Below are 26,756 nucleotides of genomic sequence, written 5' to 3'. Positions count from 1 at the left end.
AGGAAAGATCAAGCCTTGGGTTCATCCTGTGTGCCTGGGGCCTGCACTTGTTTGTCTGATGCCTGGAAAGCAACTGATTCTCCCACTTTCTCAAGGTTTCTTGCCACTTTCGGCAGTTCTTACTACTCCCTGCCATTTGAGGAGGTTGGTATTTCCCGCTCCTGTCAGCTTCGCTGTGGTGGCTGCCCTGAGCCCGGTGCTTCCCAGAAGGCACTGCAACCCCTCTTCCTTCCCTGCTTGTGATGTGGTGCCTGGAGGAAGGGAGGAGCTGCCTGAGGTGAAGGAGTGAGGAGAGGAGTGGTTTCTGAGGAGAGAGGAGCCATGAGGGCAGGAGCACAACTGTCTGACAGTGACAGCGATGAGACAATAGTGGAGGGCTCGGTAACTGAGAGTGACCTCGATGAGGAGGAGCTGCACGTGAAGAGGTGATAGCACATTTGTAGGCTGTATGAAATGCTGCTAAGAGCTACTAACTTCTTATAAAACACAGTCCTTTAGGAGAAGGTATTTGAGGCCAGCCAGGATCCTCCCTGGAATCTAAATGAACAGCTGCAGCAGAAGTCCTAGAGAATACGATGACGTTAAAATAGCATCGGTCTAGGTTCTTAATAAATATGCTTTTAAATGTATTTGGTGGTACAAAAGAAAATCGAGACAGTCTCAAAGCCCATGTTCTGATGCCCTCAGACTCGAGAGTAGCTTCCTCTGCAAATGGACCAACTGGGCACTTTTTCCGGGGTGAGGGTGGTACTTTAATTAGAGCAGCTCCGAGAGCCACTTGAACTGAAGTGCCGCTGTGTATCAGTGTCCCTGCACTTCAAAATGGTGGCAAGGGTGCTTTAACTAAAGCTCGTTCAAGCTTTAGTTCAAGTGCCCCTCATGCCGTTTTTGAAGCGTGGGGACACTGAATACATGAGACGCTGAGGCTGCTGGAGCACAGCAATTGCCACATCCCAGCAGACTCAATCAAGTGTGCGCTGACGCACTGCAATTACAGCGTGTCAGAGTAGCCTCCATGCTCAGGTACAGGCACCCACTGTTTTTATAGGCCACCGAAGAGGATGATTCTCTATTGAAGGAAAGGGACCAGAATCCAGTCTGAAGGACAAAAAATGCAAATGAGTGAACACGTATACATGAACTGGTAGGATAAAAATACAGCATATGTAAAGCATTTTTCTGCAAATTCTTTCTTTCTTTCTTTCTTTCTTTCTTTTGCATTTTAATTTCAGGATTCTCCTAACATTGTTTTCCTTCAAGTGAATAATTTGGTTCCTGAAAAATACAACTGGCCCAGCAACCAAGAAGACTTACTTTGTGCCTGCTAGGAAATGCTGAAGGGAGATATTTGGAAATTTGTACAAATGAAAATGTACCCTAATTCTAGATCTTTTATGCCACTCTGCAGCCTGATGCAAAACTTTACAGCTAGGCATCTGAAACGTGATGGTTATATTAGAAACATTTTAATTTCACTATTGTGATGGAAAGAAGTGTTGCTGTAAAGAAGCAAGTGGGAAAATTAGTTTTAATTGTAGTAATTTTAGTAGTTATTTCAGGTTTGGGGGTTTGTTTGTTTTTACAGCTTTTGCTAAAACACAACAGTCAAATTGACAATAAAATTATATCAATACTATAATAATCATTATATAAATTATGGTTATTGGTAAAAACATACAATAAGATTACAGTTTCAACAAATTTAAACCAAATTAAAGAGCATACTATAAGATGATACAAAAAATAGACGCAATGTACAATAGTTGAGTAAAAGAATAAAAACAGGGTAATTTTACTTGATTTTGGCCCTCAGTCTGAGTGCAAGTAATGCTGTAATTTATTAGAGAGGAACCAAATTGTTTTTTTCCTCATTAGCCCAGTATTTAAAAATTTCCACCAATGAAGAGATCCATCTTCCTCTTATTTCTTCAAAAAAATGAGGAAGATGACAAATAGTAATTTAAACAGTCTATCTATGTCATTCTTTCTGTAGGAATATATCTTGTTTGTATATGGGGACTGACACCACCTGCCTGTAATGACTGCACATCTCTTTTGAGTGAATTCTAGTCTGGTAATGACCTCTCATTGTAATTCTGTACTTTGGATAGGTGTATATGTAGGCTAAAAAAGAGTGCTTTATTAATTTAAAAAAGGAGACTTTTGAGAAGATCTCACTGTCTGCATATCTGTCTGCATGCTGGCACCTTCATTTATATCAGGAGTTGGCAATGTTTTTGGTCATAATGCCAAAAACACCTGCAACCTCAACATGTAAGATGTCGGCATGCCTAGGGGTGGATGGCGGGGGAGCTGCAAGGGGCCTGATTCTTTTTGTAGCAGTGCAGCTCCTTCCCTGCTGTCCATCCTAAGGCATGCATGCACCTGCCACCAGCAACTAGTCAGCCTAGGCTCTGCGGACCCCAGTGCAGCTACTTGCAGCCTCCCAGCTGCCTGCCATAACAAGCCCGGGTTCTGGTCAGGCCCCTGCTACCCACCATGGAGTTTGGGATGCTTGCAGCAGGTGGTGGGGAGGCTGCAAGCAGCTGCACCAGGGTCTGCAGGGCCCCCGCCTGGCTTGCTGCAGGAGGTTGGTGCATGTGTGCCTCTAAGTGGTTGGCAGGGAAGGGGTCAGGACTATACTGCCACAACAAAGATCAGGCCCCTAGCTGCTCCGCTGCTGTCTGCCCTGAGGTACGTGTGTCAAGCAAAGTACCTTTGCGTGTCATGCTCTGGCATGGGCGCCAGGGATTGCCTATCCCTGATTTATACAATGTCTTAAATATAAAGGTAGTATTGGGTAAGTGGCTGTAAGAATTATTCTACTTCAAACAAATGGTCTTGGAAACAAAATGTTATTTAACCATCCAAATAATGGCTTTTTTGGAAGAGGAGAGGCTTCTAAAATGTAATTCTTAGGGGATCCTCCTATTGACCTGTTCAATAACAATTGTATTGTTTCTGACTTGTCTTCCTCCAATGTTTCTATTAAAGTCTTTAGCTTTAGAGCAGTCCTCATCAAACCATGGTTTATGCTACCAGCACCTGTTTCCTTCAAAGATGCTCGAGCATTTTTCAGATGTTTGATAACTGCTTCATAATGAGTAATTGTTTTTGTTTTCATTTTCTTTAAGAATTTGAGATGAATGGCCTGAGAGAGTATTTTTGACAGAGCAACACATTTTTCTCTTAACTCATTATTTCATTTAGTTCTTTTCTTGTCAAGAACTTCTAATCTAGGGGCTACTTGTATAGCAGATGGGGAAGAATCCTTATAAAACTCTAAAGGAACTTTGAGAGAGAGGGAGAAGTGGTTACTCTCCTCTCCACACATGGGAGAATTTTGAATGATTTACACTTACACCACATATGTGATTCTACTAGTCTATAGTCTATCACACTTGCTCCTTTAGTTGTAACAAAGGTGAATGCCCCATTTATACCCTTTCCAGTCTGTCTGTTAAGCATTCTAAATCGCTTAAGATTGCTGGGAGGATTCCCCATATTTAATTTATTATTTCTTCTTTATCCTAGATATCAGTGCCATCAGTTCTAACATTAAAATCACCTGCTATTATTATTCCTAACTCTGGAAATTTATTTCTGATTCTCTCAATAGCTTTATGTAGCAATTCTCATTTTAAGACTTCATCAGTCCTTGATATACATGATAGGAAGTAAATATTAACCAGAATTAAGGGAGTTGCACCACAGAATTTAATGATGACAGTGTATAGCTAGTTATACTCTAATTCAATTTCTACTCCCTCAATCAAACACCTTTAGAGGAAAGTAACTAAGTCCCCCTGAAACTGCCCTTTGTTTTTTTCCTTGCAGCCATTTTTATAGAACAAACAAACAAAAAAAAACAACAAAAAACCAAAAAAAAAATCCAGGAAGGAATACTATCTTCCCATACTACATCTTTTGTAAAATCACAATATCCAGATCATTAATAAAACTTCTCCACAATAGGTCAGATAATTTATTTGTCAACCCAGCTATATTTCAAACCAAAATACCAAACTTACTTAAAAATGAAGCAATTTGCTTCTCCTTAGGGCCTAGCTAATGTCTTGAGTCCATAGATACAGGAGCAAGACAATCATTGGTAGGAATATGCCTTACTTTGAAGAGGTAGGGGGATGTATTTGGTAGCTGTGTTGGTCTGAGACAGAAAAGAAATGCAAAACTCTAGAACTCTTGGTTCAGAGATAATACCTTTTTATTAGACCAACTAAGAAAGAGCATTTTTTTGTGATTTCTTAGTTGGTCTAATAAAAGGTATCATCTCTGAACCAAGAGTTCCAGAGTTTTGCATTTCCTTTTTGAAGAGGTAGAGCATCTTTTTTTTTTAAATTTCCACCCCATTGGGAAAACAATTGGCTGCAACAATTATCACCAGGTGCTTAATATATAAACTCCTAACACCTACTCTTGGGAAGATCCTCTTGAGGACTGCCACCTGGATACATAAATAATGTTATGTAGCTGAAGAGAAATGTTAAATCTTTTGGCTAAAAATCGTACAATTGTCTGTTCCATGCTAAAAGAGCTCTTTCTCTTGTGTGGATAAAAGTTGAATAATAAAATATTTTGCCCTCTGAATCTTTTGTTTTTTGTCTCTAATAGAGCTATGCTTAATAAAAAATATTAAATAAATAAATAGAGGAAGAGGTGTTGTTGATCAGAGACTGACTCTGTCAGTTTATCAGTTGTAATAAAATCCTCACTATTCAGAGTTATATTTTTATTAGACACATGCTTTAAAGTTTTGTTGTTTATCAATTTTCCATCAATTGCTTTTAGTAAAATATCATGTGCTTCTAGGTGTGACTTAGAGTCACAGACTAATTTCTTCATTGCTGTTAATTCCATTTGTAAATGAATATTTATTTCTTCACTTGTTTTTATCATAACAACAGTTATAGACGTAAGAGATAATTGGGAGGATTTGACAATCTGAGGCATCCTTGTTGCCTTCAGTTTCCTGTTGTAGGGCTGTTTCATGTATCCAGGTCTTGTCTCCTGGAAGGACAGAGCCAGGGAATGAATTAAAACCTCTCACTCAAGGGGTAGTTGTAGATTTATGTAAACATTTCCCTTTTCCTTTATCTACAGCTAGTTATGTGGTAAAAATAAATTTTCTTCTTCTTTATCCTTTTCTTCTGGTGTCTCATTTAAATTTCTATCATTGGACTGTTATTGGGGGATGTAAGTAGATTGAAAGGAAGAGGTAATTTTTAGGCCTTTCTTAATACATTTCACAACTTTCAATTGCATAGATGGATCTCTGTTTACTGACAGCAAGAATATAGAGACGAGGTGCTACAGAGAGAAGAGGTGCTTCCATTATAGACAGACTAATGATTATATATATTTATAATGGCCAGACTCCCCCCAAGTCTCTCAGTTATAAACCTCTTGGTTATAAACCTATTACCCAAACCTAGGACTTCCATTCCTAAAACATGATCTTTACAGACCAACTGATGAACAGATACTGCTGAAAGGACCAGTTACTGAATAATGAAATAAGTACCACAACCAAATGTTACATAAGTTAGTAATCTATTAAAACCAAGTCAAACTAAAAATAATTCAAGCCTACAGAGTGGCCAGCACCCTTTGGTTGCCACCTGTAGGCTTCATCAGTTTATATAGTTGGGGGTCCAGCTCACCCAGATGAAGATGAGATGATTCCTTTGGGTCCCTGCTGGACTCCCGTATCCAGCTTCACAGCCCTCGCATAATTTGTGATATTTAAAAGTATTTCAGCAATTTCAATCGCATCTTCAATTAAAAAAAAAAACATTCAAATAATAATCTGCAATAAATCTGAGGAGAAAATGGCTGATTTCCATGAAGTTAGATGGTCTGTGTAATAAATCATACGCTTAAATTTGATCCTGTCCTTCAGGGAGACCTACTCAGCTCCACTTCTCTGACAGGAAGCTGTTGCCACCCCTGAGCAGAGGCAGGGAAAGTGCAGCTGGTCCCTGGTTTAGCAGGCAGGTGATGCCCTGTATTCACCCCACAAAGGAAAGCTGGGGCTGCTGACTGCTTTCTACATGGTGTTCTCATGTGAAACCTCCTCACTGAAGTACTTAGTCTCCCTTGCAGTTACTTTTACAGTTCTCTTTCAGGCAGCAGTAACTTACTAATATCCCCTGTTTGGAAAGGCAGGGAGTTGCAGGTTTCAACACTACTTTTCCATTCAACATCATAAGAAGAGCTATTTTCTGCTACAAACTAAATAAAATTATCATCTTCTTTACAATTAATAGGGATTTTCCAGCAACCTTCCATCAACTGCAACATTGGCTGTAGCCTGGTTTTAGTTAATATATATTCTTGTTTGTTTTTGCAGGCTTAGTTACAAGTTGAGATAAAAAATGATAGTATGCTTTTTAATTTTTTTTAAAGGTTATCTTCTATTAATAAAGATGTAACCCAAATAACTGAGGTCATCTTTGCTGCTGAAACAGAAGAGATAAACAGAGGTAAGAAACTGTGGGCGTTTTTTGTTTGTTTGTTTTTTGGTAAATCATATACTCTTTTTCTTGAGAAGTATGATTTTACTTACTTTTTTAAGTATATATTTTAATTTTAATTTTTAGTCATGCATTCTAGACTTAAACAGAATAATTTTGCTTTTCTACAAACTGTATTTGCTGTACTTTAAAATCTAAAAGACACAGATGTTTTGGCTGAAACTTAGACTAAATTTTCTACATCCTTTTTAATAAATACACTTGAAAAATAAATTTGATAGTTCTAATTTTCCTTTGTTCCATCTGTACTTTCTGAGACCACTTGGTTTAAGAGGTTTAAGGATATGGTATGTTTTCTAAAATAGCACCCTTAAAGTATATGGCTTAATGAAATATAGGGTAAGTACAGACATTTAGGGAGGTTAGATTGAGATAAAAATCATCACCCAATTAAGGTAAATCAGGAGAGGGTGCTAGCAAGAGGGTTTTGGGGGATCAGTGGGGAAAGTGGGGTCTCCAGGGAGTTGTTGGGGAGTTTGGAGGGCAAGTGGGGTCTGCTGGAGGATTCGTAGGGTCTGGGAGGGTTTGGCAGGATTGGGGGAGCTAGCAGAGTCCATAGAGGGTATTAGGGGGGCGGGGGGCTGGTGGGATCAGAGAGGCTCTCAGTCTTGCAGAGCTTCCTCCCCCGCATGCTGCTGATCTTCCCCTGATTGCACAAACTGCTCCCAGAGTCAGTTTTACTGGCATTCACCAGTCCTGGAAGTCTGAAGGGGGTAAGACAGGGTGGTGGAAGGGGTGGGTGGATTGGCGGGGCTGGTGGCTCTATGGGGGTGTTGTTTAGGATAGAGGGCTGTTTCCCCCTCCCAGGGTCCTGGGGCTGTTTTAGATCTCTGACCCCCTACCCCCAGGTGAATAATTCCCTTCAGTGAACCAACTCCTCCCAATATTGTCTGCCCCTCCCCCCATCCAAACTTACCTCCCTTGGCTCCTGGCACTGGGGAATGCTGGAATAATCAATCCTGGGAGCAGCTTCTGGAATGGGGGGGTCTAGCAGGCTCAGAGGGTGCTATGTGTGTGTGTGGAGGGGAAGTGGGGGCAAGGGGATGGGAGGCTAAAAATAGCCCAGTGCCAGAGTGGGTGGGTAGGAAAAGCACAGTCCTGGGGTTGGGGCTGTGCTGGGAACTGTACAGAAGTTCAGTTAGATTGGTCTTGCTGAACCTTATCTAAGACTACTCTGGAAGTAGGGTTAACTTAGATTGGGTTGGGGCTTTTTAGACCAGTCTAAACTTCCTGAACTTCTGTAGAGTTCGCACTCAGATCCACCTGATTCCCAATCTAAGGGTAAGGTTCACACTGTGGTAAAGTAAGTTAGATTTGATGGCCAATATTTAACGTGATCTAACCTCACTGAACTGTACCTAGCCATAGTATATGATAGCTTGGCATAACTTTTTCATGTGTATTGGTATTAGTTTTTTATGCAAATCATCCTCACCTAGTCACTTCTCAGCAACAAATTAATTCCACAGATATATCACCAAAACTTTTGTGTCAATGCAGAATTCACCTGCTTGCCTGGTATGTTATGATAATGCTTCTGAACACAGAACACTGGCATACCTAGCTCTATACTAGTTTTTGTTTAGTTATTTGTTCCTGGATGAACTTGCAGGTACTGGTGCCTATTTTGAAAACTGAATGATTCGAGGCCCATGCCTTGAGTGACTACCTTGCATCTTATATTTACTCATGGCAGCTACCCCTCCTCCCCTTTGGTATCAATACAAGTCTTTCTAAATGGCTGGGAAGCTTTTGTATCAGTTAAATTCACCATGTTCTGGCACAGTTTTACTGATAGACAGGATCTGCACCATTGGAACTTTCTCTCATCCTTCATTGGAATTAAGAGTTTGGTGGCATGCTTATTTGGCTCATAGCTTGGTTAAAGTTTTGCTTGTAGGAATGGGGATTTGTGTGTGTGTGTACACGTATGCACTTTGGTTAATATATTGGACCTTATATTCATGGGTAGATCAGGATTTTGAGAAGGGGGGGTGCAGATCTGGTGACACATTATCACATAACATAACAGATTTTTCTCCAGTTAAAAAGAAACAAGAAACCTTACAAATATGGTAGGAGCCAAACCCTACATCAGCCCTGACAGCAATCACACAGCTGAGCTGGTCAATGAGTTTTTTTCATCTGTATTTCTAGACACAGACCAAGACAAATCTTCCAACTGGATCATAGATAGACACAGGAGGGACACCAGCCCACCAACTGTTAGCTCAGATTTAGCGAAGGGGCACTTGGAGGGGCTGGATGTGTTCAGATCAGTGGGCCCAGATGAACTTCATCCAAAGGTGCAGAAGGAATTGGCCAGTGTCATAGCAGAGCCACTGGCGCGGGTGTTCAAGCACTCACGGTGCTCCGGTCAGGTCCCAGAGGACTGGAAAAAGGCCAATGTGGTCCCTATTTTCAAGAAGGGGAGGAGGGATGAACCAGGAAGGTCAGTTAGTCTCACCTCTATCCTTGGAAAAACTCTGGAAAAAGTCATTAAGGATCACATTTGTGGGAGCTCAGCAAGGGAAATAATGCTGACAGGAAATCAGCATGGGTTCATTACAGGTAGATCCTGCTTGACTAACCTTGTTTCTTTTTATGACCAGGTCACAAAATGCTTAGATGCAGGAGATGAGGTAGATGTCATCTACCTAGACTTTAAGAAGGCCTTTGATACGGTATCGCATTCTGTTCTTGTAAATAAACGAACAGGCTGTGATGTAGATGATTACGTGGTCAGGTGGGTACCAAATTGGCTTAGGGGTTGCACCCAGAGAGTGGTGGTGGATGGGTCAATATTGACCTGGAAAGATGTGGGCAGTAGAGTCCTGCAAGGCTCGGTCCTTGGACCGGTGCTATTTACAGGTTGGAAAAATGGGCAGAACGAAGTAGGATGCAATTCAACAAAGACAAGTACAAAGTGCTGCAACTGGGCAAAAAGAACCACCAACAAACTTACAGGTTGGGGGATGACCTTCTCAGTAGCACAGCAGTGGAAAGGGATCTTGTAGTCATAGTTGACTCTAAGATGAACATGAGTTGTCAATATGACAAAGTGCTCAACAAAGCTAACCGCACTTTATCATACATTAGTAGATGCATGACGATCAGTCTAGGGAGATGATGCTTCCCCTCTATGTGGCACTTGTCAGGTCACAGTTGGAGTACTCTATCCAGTTTTGGGCACTGCACTTCAAGAGGTATGTGGAGAATCTTGAGAGGGTTCAGAGGAGGGCCACTCGTATGATCAGAGGCCTGAAGGCAAGGCCCTATGAGGAGAGACTGGTGGACCTAGATCTTTTCAGCTTGTGCAAGACAAAGCTGAGTGGTGATCTTGTAGCTGCTTATAAATTCATCAGGGGAGGGCAGTGGTGAATAGGAGATGCTCTATTTACTAGGGCACCCCCTGGAGTAATTAGGAACAATTTGATGGAGAGCAGATTTAGGTTGGACATTAGAAAGAACTTCACAGTAAGGGTTGCCAGAATCTGGAATGGGCTTCAAGGGAGGTGGTGCTCTCCTCTACCTTGGGGGTCTTCAAAAGGAGACTGGACAAGCACCTTGGACTGGACAAGCTGACCCCAGCGCTCTTTCCTGCCCAGGGCAGGGGGTTGACTCTATGACCTACTGAGGTCCCTTCCAACCCTAACATCTATGAATCTATGAATTATTCAGTAGAAACTCAAAACAAAAAGAAATAACATTATTGGCATGTGCACTCCTTTCCTAGATTATATATAGAGCTTAAAAGTACAAACTAGGCAAAAATAGTCAACAGAGAATTTCATTACTCCTATAGTCATTATAGTTAAATGTATGTCTCTTATTCAGATTAATAAAAGGAAACCTCATCATCTTGAGTGTCTTCACAGTACCCCCAATACTTCAGTGGCAGTCATTTCTACACATGAGTTAATATTACCACACCTGAATTAAGGTTTTAAGATCTATCTAAAAATAGTCTGCAGGGCTGTGAAATGGAAGAGAGACAGTACCTAGGAATGGCTAACAGCAGAACTGCAGAAGAAAGTTTGAAGAGTGAAACATCAAAATGTCCAATAAAAAGGATAGAGAGTTGTTAACACCTGTGAAGTGAAGAGGTTAGCATGAATCAGGTAGATTAGAATAAAAAATGAAGTCACATGACTCCTTCAAAGCTGCTTGAATAGGAATGTTGCTGCTTCTCCCAGACAGTTGGCTTTAAAGTTTAGGTGCAGCAGGAATTAAAGGGAGGTGCATTTCACCCCTCCCCTTGGATCTGTTTCTGCTTTTATTGCATTTTGTGTTGCATATTGCATTTCATTGCAGTGTTGATGTCAGTTTTTCCATGTAGTTCAGTGCAATTAGAAATTTAGTATTTGCATGTTTATACTAATTTGTATCATAACAAATTGATGACAAGAAATTAAATACTGCAGAAATAAATAAAATAAAGTAATCTAGGTAATAGGGTTTAGATAGTGCAGGATAAGGAGACAAGTTCATAGATTCATAGATTCTAGGGTCGGAAGGGACCTCAATAGATCATCGAGTCCGACCCCCTGCATAGGCAGGAAAGAGTGCTGGGTTCAGATGACCCCAGCTAGATGCCTATCTAACCTCCTCTTGAAGACCCCCAGGGTAGGGGAAACACCACCTCCCTTGGGAGCCCATTCCAGACCTTGGCCACTCTAACTGTGAAGAAGTTCTTCCTAATGTCTAGTCTAAATCTGCTCTCTGCTAGCTTGTGGCCATTATTTCTTGTAACCCCCGGGGGCGCCTTGGTGAATAAAACCTCACCAATTCCCTTCTGTGCCCCCGTGATGAACTTATAGGCAGCCACAAGGTCACCTCTCAACCTTCTCTTGCGGAGGCTGAAGAGGTCCAGGTGCCCCGGTCTCTCCTCATAGGGCTTGGCCTGCAAGCCCTTAACCATAAGAGTGGCCCTTCTCTGGACCCTCTCCAGGTTATCCACATCTCTCTTGAAGTGTGGCACCCAAAATTGAACGCAGTATTCCAACTGCAGTCTGACCAGCGCCCGATAGAGGGGAAGTATCGCCTCCTTGGATCTGTTCGTCATGCATCTGCAGATGCACGATAAAGTGCCATTAGCTTTTCTGATGGCTTCGTCACACTGCCGACTCATGTTCATCTTGGAGTCCACTAGGACTCCAAGATCCCTTTCCGCTTCCGTTCCACCAAGCATGTCATTTCCTAGGCAGTAGGTATGCTGGACATTTTTCCTCCCTAGGTGCAGCACTTTGCATTTCTCCTTGTTGCATTGCATTCTGTAGTTTTCTGCCCATTTGTCCAACCTGTCCAGGTCTGCTTGTAGCTGCTCCCTGCCCTCTGGCGTGTTTACTTCTCCCCACATTTTTGTGTCATCCGCAAACTTGGACAGAGTACACTTCACTCCCTCGTCCAAGTCGCTGATGAAGACGTTGAAGAGTATCGGTCCTAGGACCGAGCCCTGCAGGACCCCACTGCCCACACCCTTCCAGGTTGATACTGACCCATCCACTACGACTCTCTGGGTGTGACCCTCTAGCCAATTCGCCACCCACCAGACTGTGTAGTCATCCAAGTCACAGCCTCTTAAATTGTTCACCAGTATGGCGTGGGATACCGTATCGAAGGCCTTGCTGAAGTCTAAGTATACGATGTCAACCCCTACTCCTGCATCAAGGCGTTTTGTAACCTGGTCATAAAAAGAGACTAGATTAGTCAGGCATGATCTACCTGCTACGAACCCATGCTGGTTTCCCCTCAGCATAATTTGTCCTACCGGGCTCTCGCAAATGTTAGCCTTGCTAATTTTTTCGAAGACTTTGCCTAGGATGGAGGTGAGACTTACTGGCCTATAGTTACCCGGGTCCTCCTTCCTCCCCTTCTTGAAAATGGGGACCACATTGGCCCTTTTCCAGTCCTCCGGGACCTGGCCCATGCGCCATGAGCGTTCAAATATTCCCGCCAGTGGCTGTGCAATGATGTCAGCCAGTGCCTTCAGTACCCTCGGATAGAGCTCATCCAGGCCTGCCGACTTAAAGGCATCCAGTTCCTCCAAGTAATTCTGCACCATCTCAGGGTCTATGCATGGTAGTCTGGCGCCGTGCTGATGCCTCTCCACAATCCCAGTGAAAGACTTGTCTTGCCCCTCACTTAGGAACACTGAGGCAAAGAACTCATTGAGGAGTTCAGCCTTGTCCCCTCTGTCCGTCACCAATTGCTTCTGCCCATTTAGTAGGGGTCCTATTCCACCCTGGGCCTTCCTTTTACTCCCTATATATCTAAAAAACAATTTCTTGTTATCCTTAACTTGGGATGCCATCCTCAGCTCCATGGTAGCTTTGGCCCGTCTAACTGCCTCCCTACAAGCGCGAGCAGAGGAGGTATACTCCTCTTTGGTAATCTCTCCCTGTTTCCACTTTTTATATGCTCCCCTTTTAACCCGTAGGCTGCTCTGGATTTCTCTGGTCAGCCACGGAAGCTTTCTGGCCCCTTTCCCTCCTTTTCCTCGCATCGGGATCGTCTCCCTCTGTGCCTGAAGGATCGTTTCCTTAAGGCACAGCCACCCTTCCTGGGCTCCCATCTCTTCAAAACTCCTACTCTGCAGTGCGTCCTTGACTAATCGCCTGAGTTCATTGAAATCAGCTTTCCTAAAGTCTAGCACTTTCACCCTACTAGTTACCTTCATAGTTTCATAGTTGGTAGGGTCAGAAGGGACCTGAGCAGATCATCAAGTCTGACCCCCTGCCATGGCAGGAAAGAGTACTGGGGTCAAACGACCCTGGCGAGGTGTTCATCCAGCCTCCTCTTAAAGACCCCCAGGGTAGGAGCCAGCATCACTTCTCTTGGAAGTTGCTTCCAGATCCTAGCCACCCTGACAGTGAAATAGTGCCTCCCAATCTCTGAAGTAGTGCCTCTGTCAGCTTGTCACCGTTATTTCTCGTCACTCCTGGTAGTGCTCAGGGGAACAGGGACTCCCCCAATGCCTGTTGGTCCCCCCTGACTAGTTTGTAAACAGCCACTAGATCCCCCCTCAGCCTTCTCTGGTGGAGGCTGAACAGGTTCAGGTCCCTTAACCTCTTCTTGTAGGGCCTGCCCTGATGACTCCTGATCATGCGGGTGGCCCTCCTCTGGACCCTCTCCATGTTGTCCACATCCCTCCTGAAGTGCGGCGCCCAGAACTGGATGCAGTACTCCAACTGTGGCCTGACCAGTATCGCATAGAGGGGGAGGATCACCTCCTTGGACCTGCTCAAGATGCATCTGTGTATGCATGACAAGGTACGGTTGGTTGGCCTTCCTGACCGCTTCCCTACACTGTTGGCCCATGTTCATTTTGGCATCAATAATGACTCCAAGATCCTTTTCTGCCTCTGCGCTGACGAGAAGGGAGTTCCCCAGCCTGTAGGTATGCTGCTGGTTCTTCCTCCCCAGGTGCAGTACCTTGCACTTGTCAGTGTTGAACCCCATCCTGTTCTCATCCGCCCACCCCTGTAACCTGTCTAGGTCTGATTGCAGCCTATTCTACCCTTCTAGTGTGCCCACTTCTCCCCACATCTTAGTGTCGTCTGCGAATTTGAACAGGGTGCTTTTTACACCCTCATTCAAGTCGCTGATAAAGATATTGAACAGTGCAGGTCCAAGGACTGAGCCCTGGGGGACCCCACTGCTCACATCCCTCCAGGTCAAAAATGACTCATCCACCATCACTTTCTGGGTGCGGCCCTCCAGCCACCTAGTGACCCATTTAACTGTGTAGGTGACGGTTCAAAGGACCTCTCCTCTCCTCTCCCCTGCTTTCCCCTGCCAGACTAAGTTTTACTCAGGATGGGCATTTATCCATTCTTTTATTTTCCTTTTTTTCTCAATTATTACCATATAAGTACTCATATTTAGAATTAAATGGTAAAAAGTATTGTGAGAAATATTTGTATATCTGATATGTTACCAATATACTGTGCAACTCAAATAACCATTTTTCCTCCTTTTGGCTGGACTCGATAATCTTCCAAGGTCCCTTCCAGCCCTAATGTCTGTGAAATCTGTGACCACTGTGAAGTTGTGATTTATCAAATTATTTTTTAGACAGCTGGGATTTCTAAGAATTCTTGAGTCTATGTAACAATGAGACAGTAAAACTGTTGTTAATGACCTATTTTTTGTGTTTAGGTCTGGAACCTCTCTCTCCAGAGATCCAATGTGTTTCTAAATTCAGTGATTATTTACAAAAGGTAAAGTCAAAGAGCAACATAAATCTGGTATGTCTAGAAATGACAGCTTCCTAGTTACACACACATCACAGTGAATAATAATTGAAAGCACTGGGGCTGGTTGTGTTTATACACACAGAATCATACACAGAATACACAGAATCATAAACAGAATCTTTCTTTCTATGTATGAAAAGGATCCAGGTAAAATGAAACTAAAACAGATTTTGTAGAAAGAGAAGTATGAAATCTGCAGTACTCTTCCCAGAAACTTCTCTACTGGAGTTCCTTGGTGGTGGCATTTTCAGATTTCAAAAGAAGAGCTTTTACAGAGATGCCGCAGAAATGAAAAAAAACATTATTTGTAATATGCTGCTAACTTCTGCAGATGGAGAATATCTGTATTCAAGTTGAATGCCAGAATGTTTTGCTTATATCTATTAAGACTGGGTTTAATCTCTTTTAAAAAGCAGTTTTTAATACAAGAAGGGAATAATATGTAGTTTAGAACAGTGTTCTCCAACCTTTTTTAATTTGTGGACCCCTTTGAAAATTTCAAATGGAGATATAGACCCCTTTGAATAGTAAGTGTGGGTATTCACATACTTTTGATTGATCATAGTCATCTTTCATATACCCCTTAGACATAGTCTGCGGACCTCCAATGGTCAGCAGACCACAGGTTGAAAACCACTGATTTAGAATAAAATACTTGTTTGTGCAGTGAAGGAACACCTGTTTTGATTAGATTGTTAGTGACAGTTCCAGCTTTGCTTGTGGTAAACTGCCTCATAAACTTTAATGCATTTGCTGAGTAATTAATGAATAACCCATAAAATTATATGATGCTCAAATTTTCAACAGTTTTTTCCACCTGTAGAGGACACCCTGACAGGATGACAAAAAACAGAGGTTTCTGCATCTTACATAAAATTCCTGAGGGTTATGTGCCTGGGAAAATGTTATCAGTTAGTTACACAGATATACTTACCTATTGTTATAGCAGTGTGAACTCACCCTCACATTTTTCTCTGGGGACACTCTTTGTGGGATTCCATTTTCCTTTGTGTACCTAAATTGCACTTACCCACCTGCAAAAGTAGCATTTTTGGCGTTTAACCACAGTTTGCACTTTTGTTACCCAAGCAAAGTGGACATAGAACTGAATGCATGTATACTGAACATGTGCAGTAGGCTACATGCTGGTTGGGCAGATATGTGGTTATGTGTGCCTGTCTAATGTATATCTAAGTCACAAAATTGTAGTGGGGCAAAATCCCCTCTGTTAGAGTGAAATCCCCTCTGTTAGACAGAGGAGGTGGGGGGGGCCTTACCTGCTTTAGCCCAGATACCTGAGCAGTAAATGCACCTCTGAAGTAGGAAGCCTGGGTTCTAGAAAGGGGTTTGAATCTGCATCTTTAAATTTTTTTTAAAGCACAGAGCTTTAACCAGAATGCCCCAGGCAAAGCATAATCCAGTCCCCTCTCTAGGTCTCCTTTTGAAGCTGAGATACTCTGTCTTTTATTTACGAGTTATTGGATACAGTGGCTTGAGAACACTGCAGTGGGGAAGTTTCTTCTCCTTTGGGAGGAAGGATCCAGATGAAAAACCAGGACTTGCTCCCTTCTAAACTAGCAGCCATCTCATCAAGCCGCATACCCCCTGTCTTGCTCTTGTCTTCCTGACCCCACATAACTTCCTCTCTCATATCTTCTAAACCCAACAACAGCAGGAAGCAGCTACTGGCCTGTGCGAACAGGGAAATGTTTGATTTGGATTCAGATTCAGCCGATTTGGAGGATAGTTATTCAATTCGGTGATTCAAATCACTGTCCCCATTCGATTCGGCTGAATTGGCTTTGAAAGATTTGGCACTGATTCAGAGAGATTTGGTGATTCGGATTGGCCGGGGAGAGGCAGGCACAGCTGGGCGGCTGTGGTTTCTCCAGCTGTGCTTGCCTCTCCCTGGGTGGGGAGAGTTGTGGGGGAAGCCCCCATGACTGCCCTGCCCAGCCCCAGCCTTTAAAAAAAAAAAGCAAAAAAAAAAAAAGCCCTGCACTCACTGGCTACAGCAGTGGCAATCAGGGCCTCTGAGTGCTCGTGGCAGAGAACTTCCATGCGGTGGGGGGCAGCAGGGTTCTCCCCCCCTACCTGGCACCCACACTGCAGCTGCCCCATGGTGCCTGGGAGCTGAGGCCGCTGTGGCTGAGCGCTGCCGGGCTCTGGGTAACTGCTGCAGCTGGTGAGTGCGTGGGTTTTTTTTAAAGTGCCAGGATGTTCCCCCCTGCCCGGCGGGAGGCAGGCACAGCTGGAGGAACCACGGGAGAACCTGCAGCCGCCCAGCTGTGCCTGCCTCTCCCCGGCCGATCCGAATCTCCAAATCTTTTTTGAATCAATTTGGAGCTTTTATTGGGTCTCCCAATTTGATTTGGATTTGGAGATCTGGCCCCTGAATTGGGCCAAATCTCCCCCAAATTGAATTGGCGACCGAAGCTTCACGCAGCCCTAGCAGCTAGGTCTATAGTAATGTTGTAAAATGAAATCATTAATTGTCCAAATACTTTTTCTTCCCAGGTGTCTCAAGAGATAGGCAACTCTGAACAATCTCAGTCTCTTTTACAGTGAGTATGATATGCTCTGGATGAATTTCAGTCAGGCAGACTAATTTCCTCTTGTAGCCTCATTTGAGTGCAGTAATTACTCTTGGTCTTAAAGTGAAAAGTAATTTTACTGCTTGCCATTTAACAGGTATACTTAATGCCATAGGTAGCTTTTTGTCACTGGAATAGCTTGTGGAAACACATCACTTAGGACACTTAAAATTAGACGACACAAAACACTAAGAAGCATGCAGTAGAGCATAATTTACTCTCTCTTGCTCGTTTTTAGTCCCACTGAACTATAGGTTTTCTCACACCTAATTATTTCCTTCTGTTGTCATGTTTGTATCCATCACAGGGAAACACCCGGTATCTCCTTTAGCATTCTTATCTTAATGTTCTTGTGTGTCCTTTCACTCTTGTTTCTCATCCCTTAAATTTCCACTGCAGATAGTTTCATGGCCCTTTATCTTTCTTTTCAGCTTCTTTGGCATACTTTTATTACATAAAGTACCTAAAATTGCTTTCCAGTTCTTTCGTTCCCCTCTCTTACTTATGCTGCACAGCTGTCTTCATCATTTAAGTTAGATCGCAGTACTTGAATGATCCTACCTGGTCTCTTTCATTTCCTGTCCTTCCCTATCCTGTTCTTTATTGTCTTGCCATCCCTTTCTGCAGCTCACCATTACTTCTGTTTTCCTGATATTTATTTATAGTTCACCTTTCTCTAAAATGTTTCTGCCAGTTTTGCGTATCTTTTTTTCTGCAACTCCACTATTGTCCCTGCTATTCCAATGAGATCATCTGCAAATAGTAGCCCCATAAGTTTTTGAATGCCTCATCACTCAGTATGTGTATTGCTAAAATACATGGGAGTGGGCTTGTCACTGAATCTCAGTATAACCTAGCCTTGAACACTTCTGTCCTTCCCTGTGCCATTCTGCCCATTGACTGGTATTGCTGTAGATTACTTCTATAACCCTTTCATAGATTCATAGATTCATAGATGCTAGGGTCAGAAGGGACCTCAATAGATCATCGAGTCCGACCCCCTGCATAGGCAGGAAAGAGTGCTGGGTTCAGATGACCCCAGCTAGATGCTTATCTAACCTCCTCTTGAAGACCCCCAGGTAGGGGAGAGCACCACCTCCCTTGGGAGCCCATTCCAGACCTTGGCCACTCTAACTGTGAAGAAGTTCTTCCTAATGTCTAGTCTAAATCTGCTCTCTGCTAGCTTGTGGCCATTATTTCTTGTAACCCCCGGGGGCGCCTTGGTGAATAAAACCTCACCAATTCCCTTCTGTGCCCCCGTGATGAACTTATAGGCAGCCACAAGGTCACCTCTCAACCTTCTCTTGCGGAGGCTGAAGAGGTCCAGGTGCCCCGGTCTCTCCTCATAGGGCTTGGCCTGCAAGCCCTTAACCATACGAGTGGCCCTTCTCTGGACCCTCTCCAGGTTATCCACATCTCTCTTGAAGTGTGGCGCCCAAAACTGCATGCAGTATTCCAACTGCAGTCTGACCAGCACCTGATAGAGGGGAAGTATCACCTCCTTGGATCTGTTCGTCATGCATCTGCTGATGCACGATAAAGTGCCATTAGCTTTTCTGATGGCTTCGTCACACTGCCGACTTATGTTCATCTTGGAGTCCACTAGGACTCCAAGATCCCTTTCCGCTTCCGTTCCACCAAGCATGTCATTTCCTAGGCAGTAGGTATGCTGGACATTTTTCCTCCCTAGGTGCAACCCTTTGCATTTCTCCTTGTTGAATTGCATTCTGTTGTTTTCTGTCCATTTGTCCAACCTGTCCAGGTCTGCTTGTAGTTGTTCCCTGCCCCCCGGCGTGTCCACTTCTCCCCACAGTTTTGTGTCATCCGCAGACTTGGACAGAGTACACTTCACTCCCTCGTCCAAGTCGCTGATGAAGATATTGAAGAGTATCGGTCCAAGGACCGAGCCCTGCAGGACCCCACTGCCCACACCCTTCCAGGTTGATACTGACCCATCCACTACGACTCTCTGGGTGAGACTCTCTAGCCAATTCGCCACCCACCAGACTGTGTAGTCATCCAAGTCACAGCCTCTTAACTTGTTCACCAGTATGGTGTGGGATACCATATCGAAGGCCTTCCTGAAGTCTAAGTATACGACATCAACCCCTACTCCTGCGTCCAGGCGTTTTGTAACCTGGTCATAAAAAGAGACTAGATTAGTCAGGCATGATCTACCTGCTACGAACCCGTGCTGGTTTCCCCTCAGCATAATTTGTCCTGCCGGGCTCTCGCAAATGTTAGCCTTGCTAATTTTTTCGAAGACTTTGCCTAGGATGGAGGTGAGACTTACTGGCCTGTAGTTACCTGGGTCCTCCTTCCTCCCCTTCTTGAAAATGGGGACCACATTGGCCCTTTTCCAGTCCTCCGGGACCTGGCCCGTGCGCCACGAGTGTTCAAATATTCCCGCCAGTTGCTGTGCAATGACATCAGCCAGTGCCTTCAGTACCCTCGGATGGAGCTTATCCGGGCCTGCTGACTTAAAGGCATCCAGTTCCTCCAAGTAATTCTGCACCATCTCAGAGTCTACGCATTGCAGTCTGGTGCCTTGCTGCTGCCTCTCTACAATCCCAGTGAGAGACTTGTCTTGCCCCTCACTTAGGAACACTGAGGCAAAGAACTCATTGAGGAGTTCAGCCTTGTCCCCCCTGTCAGTCACCAATTGCTTCTGCCCATTTAGTAGGGGTCCTATTCTACCCTGGGCCTTCCTTTTACTTCCTATATATCTAAAAACATTTTGTTGTTATTTTTGTTATTTTTTATGTATTTCAAGTACCCTTTCTAATTTAAACACTGGAACATACTTCTTTAAAAATTCTAATGCCTTCCCCAAATCCACAAATGAATGACAAAGTTTTTTACTCTCTTCTAGGAAATATTTTTCATGTGTTTCATCACAAAAACATCCATGTTTCCTTTACCTTTTACAGATCCAAACTGAATTTCATAGATCTTTATTCTCTTGGGTAGCCACTTGACTTACCTATGATCCTCTCATAAGATCTACAAGCTTTATTCCTATATAGTTTCTGCAGTTTAGCATATTTCCTTCTATCTATATATGCATAATCCTTTGCTTTTTTCCCAGTCCCGTGGGATTCTCTCTTTGTACCAAACTTATGCATTGGTGTCCAGGTCTACTCAATCCCTTCCTCTCCCATCACTTTAAATCTCCTTTCATCTCTGTGGAGATTTCTGATGGGCCACACATGTAACCAGATTTCTGTTTTGTTACAGCTATACTTACTTCATGGTAATCTTTTCATTGGTTCTTGATATCCGTTCCTTTAATCAGGATGCTGTTACTTATATCCATTATCAATGCTTTATTCTTCCCACCCCTTCCTATTACTTCCCTTCCTTTTGTTGTTTTGTTTGTTTTCCTCCTCCTGCTGTCTTTAACATATTGTGTTGTTCTTTCCATTTGCCATTTTTAGAAATCGTAACAGCTTTTCATCCTCTTTATCTTTCCTAAATGTTCTAATCTCAACTCTGCTACTATTTCCTAAACATTTCCTTTTTATCGCATTTTGATTTCTGAATTCCACCACTGTCTCAACTTCAGTTTCTCTTTCCTTTTCTTTCCACACACTTTTCCTGTTACCCCTTTTTCCGTGACATTCATCCATTCTTGGGCCCATTAATTGGTATAGTTTGTTCTCTTACCTTTTCTCTATAATAATTTTCAATGTCCTCTTCTTTCACATTTCAAGCTTTCATTCTTTTGTCCCTCTTCTTATTTGCAGTCTCTCTTTTCTTTATCTACCACTATATTCATAATCAGAAGCCCATATTTAGTTGTTACTGCTTCACTGATGTGGCCTCACTGCTTATAAGCTTTTTCCCACTCTCTTTGCCTGATTAAATATACTCTTATCAATTTGACTTTTCCTTTGGCCAGTCTTGTTGTAACAAGGTACTGTTCTCTCCTCTGAAGTGCAGTATTCTTAATGAACAGATCCATGCCTCTCTCTCTTCATCCTCATTCCTAACTCCATATTCTATTCCTCCATGCACTGCCTCTTACTCTTTATTTCATTCTCCAATGTGTTTAGTTCATGTCTGCTCTTATTATTATGCTTTTTCTCTCTTGTGTTACTTTCACTAGATTCTTGGGACTTCCTCTAAACTGTATTTTTTTCAGTCTTCCTTTCCACAGCCCACTTCTGGTGCATACCCTGATATTATCTTCAGTATTCCAGCTGGTGTTGCCACTGTATATCCTATTCCCTAATACTTTACTGACCTAGTAATGCAATGGTTCAATGTTATACACACTGTAGAAGAATCACTTTTTTACATGGCTCTTTTAATGGAAAATATTGTTATATCTATGTTTAGGGGTGAGAGAGATTGCCCAGTGTTTACTACAACTGTTTCTCAGACTGGTCTTCAACTAAGTACTTCAGAAGAGAGATGGCAAAATGACTCTGGAGGTATGTTTTATGAAGTAGAAAACAAGGAAGTGTAATCCCTCTAAATTTGACAGAATCAATTGAGAAAGTGAAGATGAGGTGTGCATATAGATTTATTTAGAATTAAAGATATGTGACTTTTATGCCTAATTGCTGTTTCAAAGGAATCTTGTAGTACAGGTTATGTTATTGTTCAGATTGGGTTGGACCATTTGTCTAGAATAGTAACTGTTCTTGGTTTTCCATGCATACTGATATACTTTAAAATTGAAGATGATTTTAATGTGGTAGTGTTGCCTGATTATAGTCATGGTCAGAATGTGTCTGAATATTCTAGGAATGTGTAAGGGTCAGGTGAGAAAGTGTGAGAGTCACAGTCTGTGATCCTTCAAGTACTGTACCCTTAGTGCTTCCAAATGCTGAAGAAGATCCTCAGAGGGGAAGAAGTAGAGCATGACCATTGACTCCTTTACATTAGCCAACAGAACTGGCTAAGTGTGCATAGTAGGAATAGGCCTCAGCCACTGAAACAAATGGCAGCATAATCCAGTACCAGCCTTTGAAGGTACAGAAGCATAGGTCACAGGGAACAGTTACATACAAAATGTTTCTTCAATTGACAAAAATGTCAATTTAGAAAACATTTTGTGATTAAATAGAACCTCCTTCAGTCATATACATCTCAAGATAGGAGCTTAAGACCATACCTTACCAAGCCAAGCAGTGTCACCCTTCAACATACCTGAGTATACCTGGTTGGCTCGAGCTTGCAGGGAAACAGTGAGGAGAGCCAAAGCGGAAATGGAGCTTAGGCTGGCAGCAAAAGTTAAGGATAACAAAAAGTCATTCTTTAAGTACATAGGAAGTAAAAAGAAGGTGCAGGGTAACTTAGGACCCCTTCAGGATGAACTAGGGCAACTGGTAACAGATAGGATGGCCAAAGTGGAGCTTCTAAATGATTTCTTTGCATCCGTGTTCCTGGACATGAATACAAATACGCATCCAATTGGGACCTTAGGTAAGCCCAGTATAGATACCAACCCACCAACTGTTCATGCTGACCTAGTAAAGGGGCACCTGGAGGGGTTGAATGTATTTAAGTCAACAGGTCCTGATAATCTTTATCATAGGGTACTTAGGGAATTATCTGGAGTAATAGCGGAGCCACTAGCACAACTGTTTGAGCACTCGTGGCAGTTGGGACAGGTCCCGGAGGATTGGAAAAGGGCCAACGTGTTCCCTATTTTCAAGAAGGGGAGAAAGGAGGAACTGGGTAACTATAGGCTGGTTAGTCTCACCTCTGTCCTTGGCAAGACCTTTGAGAAAATTGTTAAGGATCACATTTGTGGGGGACCAGAGGGTAAAATGATGCTAAGGGGCAATCAGCATGGGTTCATAGCAGGCAGATCCTGCCTGACTAACTTGGTTTTATTTTACGACCAGGTCACAAAATGCTTGGATGAAGGAATAGTGGTAGTTGTTATTTACTTAGATTTTAAAAAGGCCTTTGACACAGTGTCACACCCAATTCTTATAAATATGCTAAACATTTGCAATGTAGATTATTACACAGTTCGGTGGGTAGAAAATTGGCTTATGGGATGCACCCAGAGAGTGATGGTGAATTGGTCAGTTTCTACCTGGAGAAATGTGGACAGTGGAGTCCCCCAAGGCTCCATCCTGGGACTGATACTATTCAATGTCTTCCGTAGTGACTTGGACGAGGAAGTAGAAAGCACCTTGTCCGAGTTTACTGATGACACCAAACTATTGGCAGGAGGTACACAAACTAGATGGCAGGGAGCGAATCTAGGCTGATTTGGACAGGCTAGGGAAATGGGCAGAACAGAATAGGATGCAGTTTAACAAGGATAAGTGTCATGTGTTGCACCTGGGGAGGAAGAATCATCAACACTCCTATAGCCTGGGAGGTACCACTCTAAGCAGCACAGCTGCAGAAAGGGATCTCGGAGTAGTAGTCAACTCCAAAATGAACATGAGTCACCAATGTGATGAGGTAATAAGTAAAGCTAACCTCACCCTTTTTTGCATAAGTAGGTGCATCACAAACAGGTCTAGGGAGGTGATACTTCCCCTCTATGCGGCATTGGTCAAGCCATAGCTGGAGTACTGCATCCAGTTTTGGGCACCGCACTTCAGGAGGGATGTGGATGGCCTGGAGAGGGTTCAGAGGAGGGCCACTTGTCTGGTTAAAGGCCTACAGAAAAAACCCTATGTGGACCAATTGGGAGACCTGAACCTCTTCAGCCTCCACAAGAGGAGGCTGAGTGGTGATCTCATGGCTGCCTACAAACTCATCGGGGGGGCCAGCAAGAAATAGGGGATACAGTGTTTACCAGGGCGCCTGTTGGTGTAACTAGAAATAATGGCCACACACTGGAAGAGAGCAAATTCAGATTGGACATCAGGAGAAAATTCTTTACAGTGAGGGTTGCCAAAATATGGAATATGCTTCCAAGGGAGGTGGTGCTGTCCCTTTCCTTGGAGGTATTTAAAAGGAGATTGGACAGACCCCTGGCTGGGGTCATCTGACCCCAGCACTCATTCCTGCCCAGGGTAGGAGTTAGACTTGATGATCTAATAGGGTCCCTTCTGACCCTATGAAACTATGAAACATACCATGCTGTTCAACAGGGGTTGCGGTTAACTGGAAGCATGCAGTTAGCCAATTCATGTCGTGTCATCCTGTGGGCAGACTGGGTAGTACTGCTAAATGACAGTGTTGATTATTCTGTCTGTGGTGCTGCACAAGCATGACTACATTGGTTCCAATTCAGGATATAGCTTGCACAGAGCACTGTAGTGTGTTGGAGGGTGCTACTGCTTGGCATAGTGGGTTTGCCAAGTAGGTGCTAGAAACAGAAATCATATATGAAGCAAGGATCTCTTCTGTTAGAAAAATGCTGAGAAGGTAAAAAATTGAAATTCAAAAAGTTTGACAAGAAGTTTAAATAATATTCTTTTATTTACTATACAAGCTGTAGGCACTGAAGAGCCTGGATTTTTGACAGAGCCTGAGAGAGAGGTTAGTGTGTTCTTACCACTGAATACATGTAAACAGTTTGATTTGGTTTAGTTACCACTTCCAGAATTCTTTGCTGAAGAAACAGCTAGGCTTCATGTGTTCAAGAAAGCATATGGTTCTATATTGAAACCTACAGAGAGCACATGGTCCCAGCACAGGTACATAATTTGGCTTTTAGCTCTTTGGCCAAGGACCTCACTTCCTACCTAGGCCACACTTGGTGCCATAGAATAATGATAATAAATATGGCAGAGTTTATCACAATGCAGAGTCTGCAAGGACTACTCCTGAAGCCAAAAGAGACTTGAATTTTTCATAGTACTGGCCAGATTCACTGCCAGCACAGATACTAGAAAGGGCTGTAGGAAAGTCTGTTGTAAATGTGGTGACAACTGCTTTTCCACTGGGAAGTGGTCACTCATTGCAACCCAAAAGGTGGGTAGATCTGGCCAGAGAATGGGTGTGGATGGGTCTGGTTCCATATACATACTTTTATGTTTCTCCACAGAGCTTTTGTGGAGTGTTTGCTAACTTTAAAACTTGCCCTCTCAAACTCCTGATGGAACTGGCAGTGGTAAAACTGCCTAATCTGCTTGGAGTAAATAGCTTTTTAGCACATCAACCCTCAGTGGTGCAGGGAAATGCATCTTGTATTTCCTTTGCCAGTGATTTTAAATGAAAATGCTATGAAGTGTAAGAGTTCAGCTACATGGACTTATCAACAGCAGCAGTAGTTGGGTTCAATATCTGGATGTTTTTCATAACATTACAAAAAAGTTTCCAGACCCTTCCCACCCAAAATCTGAGAAAACTAAATACACCATCTGTGAGTGCCCATAATGGGCACTGCTTATCCACTTACACTAAGCATGTATATGAAAATCCTAGGGGAGGAGAGAACATAGCAAAAAAATGAGTTAATAGTTTGCAAATAAGTAAAAATAGCCAAGCCAACAGTATCTTGGGCAGTAGTCCTTTTGCCTCAATTTCCCTTCCTGCTGGTATGAATGACAGCATAACAATGCAAATTTTGATTTCTGTAGGAAGAATGCATGTTCTTAATTGTCTCAAAATCCATCAGTTTTTCCTCCGTGTTTTTGCCCTTCCTTTGTTTAATTATATTTTAATCATCAGTGTGCTTCAAAGGTATTCTGCTTATATTAAAATGCTGTTGCACTTCACAGTTTTGCCACTTGCTGGCAGCAAGGGTCTAAAAGAAATCTTTTCAATGGAGTTATCCTAAAATACAATATTGAGAACAACAGTTTGAGCAGAAGAAAAATGTATAGGTAAAAACTAAGTATTTCTTTCCATCAACCTACAAAGGTAACGGGTTCAAAAGTTTCAGCTATTCTTCAAAAACAACAGGAAAAAGAGTCCATTTAAGACAGGCTTAATGGTGGGCACATTGGTTACACCAAAAGTAACTATAAAGCCGAAGCAATAATAAGGATTGTTACCAACTTTGCAGGACTTTTTTTCTGAAGAGGAGGTAGTCACTGTGGCCCTCCTTTTTAGATGCGGCAGGCATACAAACTCAGTTTCTTTTGAATAGCAGTGTCTGGTAGGGAAGTGCAGGTTCCCTCAGCCTGATCTTGTGATAATATATCTAGGAGCCTGCTCAGTGATCATACGGAACTTAAAACTTCCTAAGCTAGTAGGGAACTATTATAGAGGATGTTTGGATATTATCTGGCTTTGGCAATCACCCTGGGAATTAGTGGGTTCTGTAGAAATATGTATAGGCCTTGCTTCCACTGCTAAAAGAACTTACTGCTAGAGATTGAAAGTTAACATTCTTCTGGAACAGGTACTGAACACTTGGTATAGTCATTCAGGATGGATTTGTGCAGTGCCACTTAGATGTGCACAACTACATTGGTCCAATA

The 26,756-nt window shown here is 42.9% G+C and overlaps 1 protein-coding gene across 1 annotated transcript in view; it reads left to right on the top strand.

Annotated features, from left to right (window-relative positions):
* The first annotated feature begins 219 nt into the window (after positions 1-219).
* The window catches only part of ANKRD31 (ankyrin repeat domain 31), a 164,489-nt gene continuing 137,952 nt past the window's right edge, over positions 220-26,756 (top strand). Inside the window, exons 1-6 of the mRNA XM_059723549.1 lie at positions 220-425; positions 6,427-6,503; positions 14,715-14,776; positions 17,330-17,376; positions 21,748-21,842; positions 24,821-24,867. Coding sequence (XP_059579532.1) covers positions 322-425; positions 6,427-6,503; positions 14,715-14,776; positions 17,330-17,376; positions 21,748-21,842; positions 24,821-24,867 — 432 coding nt within the window. The 5' untranslated portion in view covers positions 220-321. The remainder of the gene's footprint in view (positions 426-6,426; positions 6,504-14,714; positions 14,777-17,329; positions 17,377-21,747; positions 21,843-24,820; positions 24,868-26,756) is intronic.

Source organism: Alligator mississippiensis, chromosome 3 (genome assembly GCF_030867095.1).
Source record: "Alligator mississippiensis isolate rAllMis1 chromosome 3, rAllMis1, whole genome shotgun sequence".
Classification (NCBI taxonomy): domain Eukaryota; kingdom Metazoa; phylum Chordata; order Crocodylia; family Alligatoridae; genus Alligator; species Alligator mississippiensis.
The sequence above is the reverse complement of the archived record's forward strand: the minus strand, read 5'-3'. Positions and strand labels throughout refer to the sequence as shown.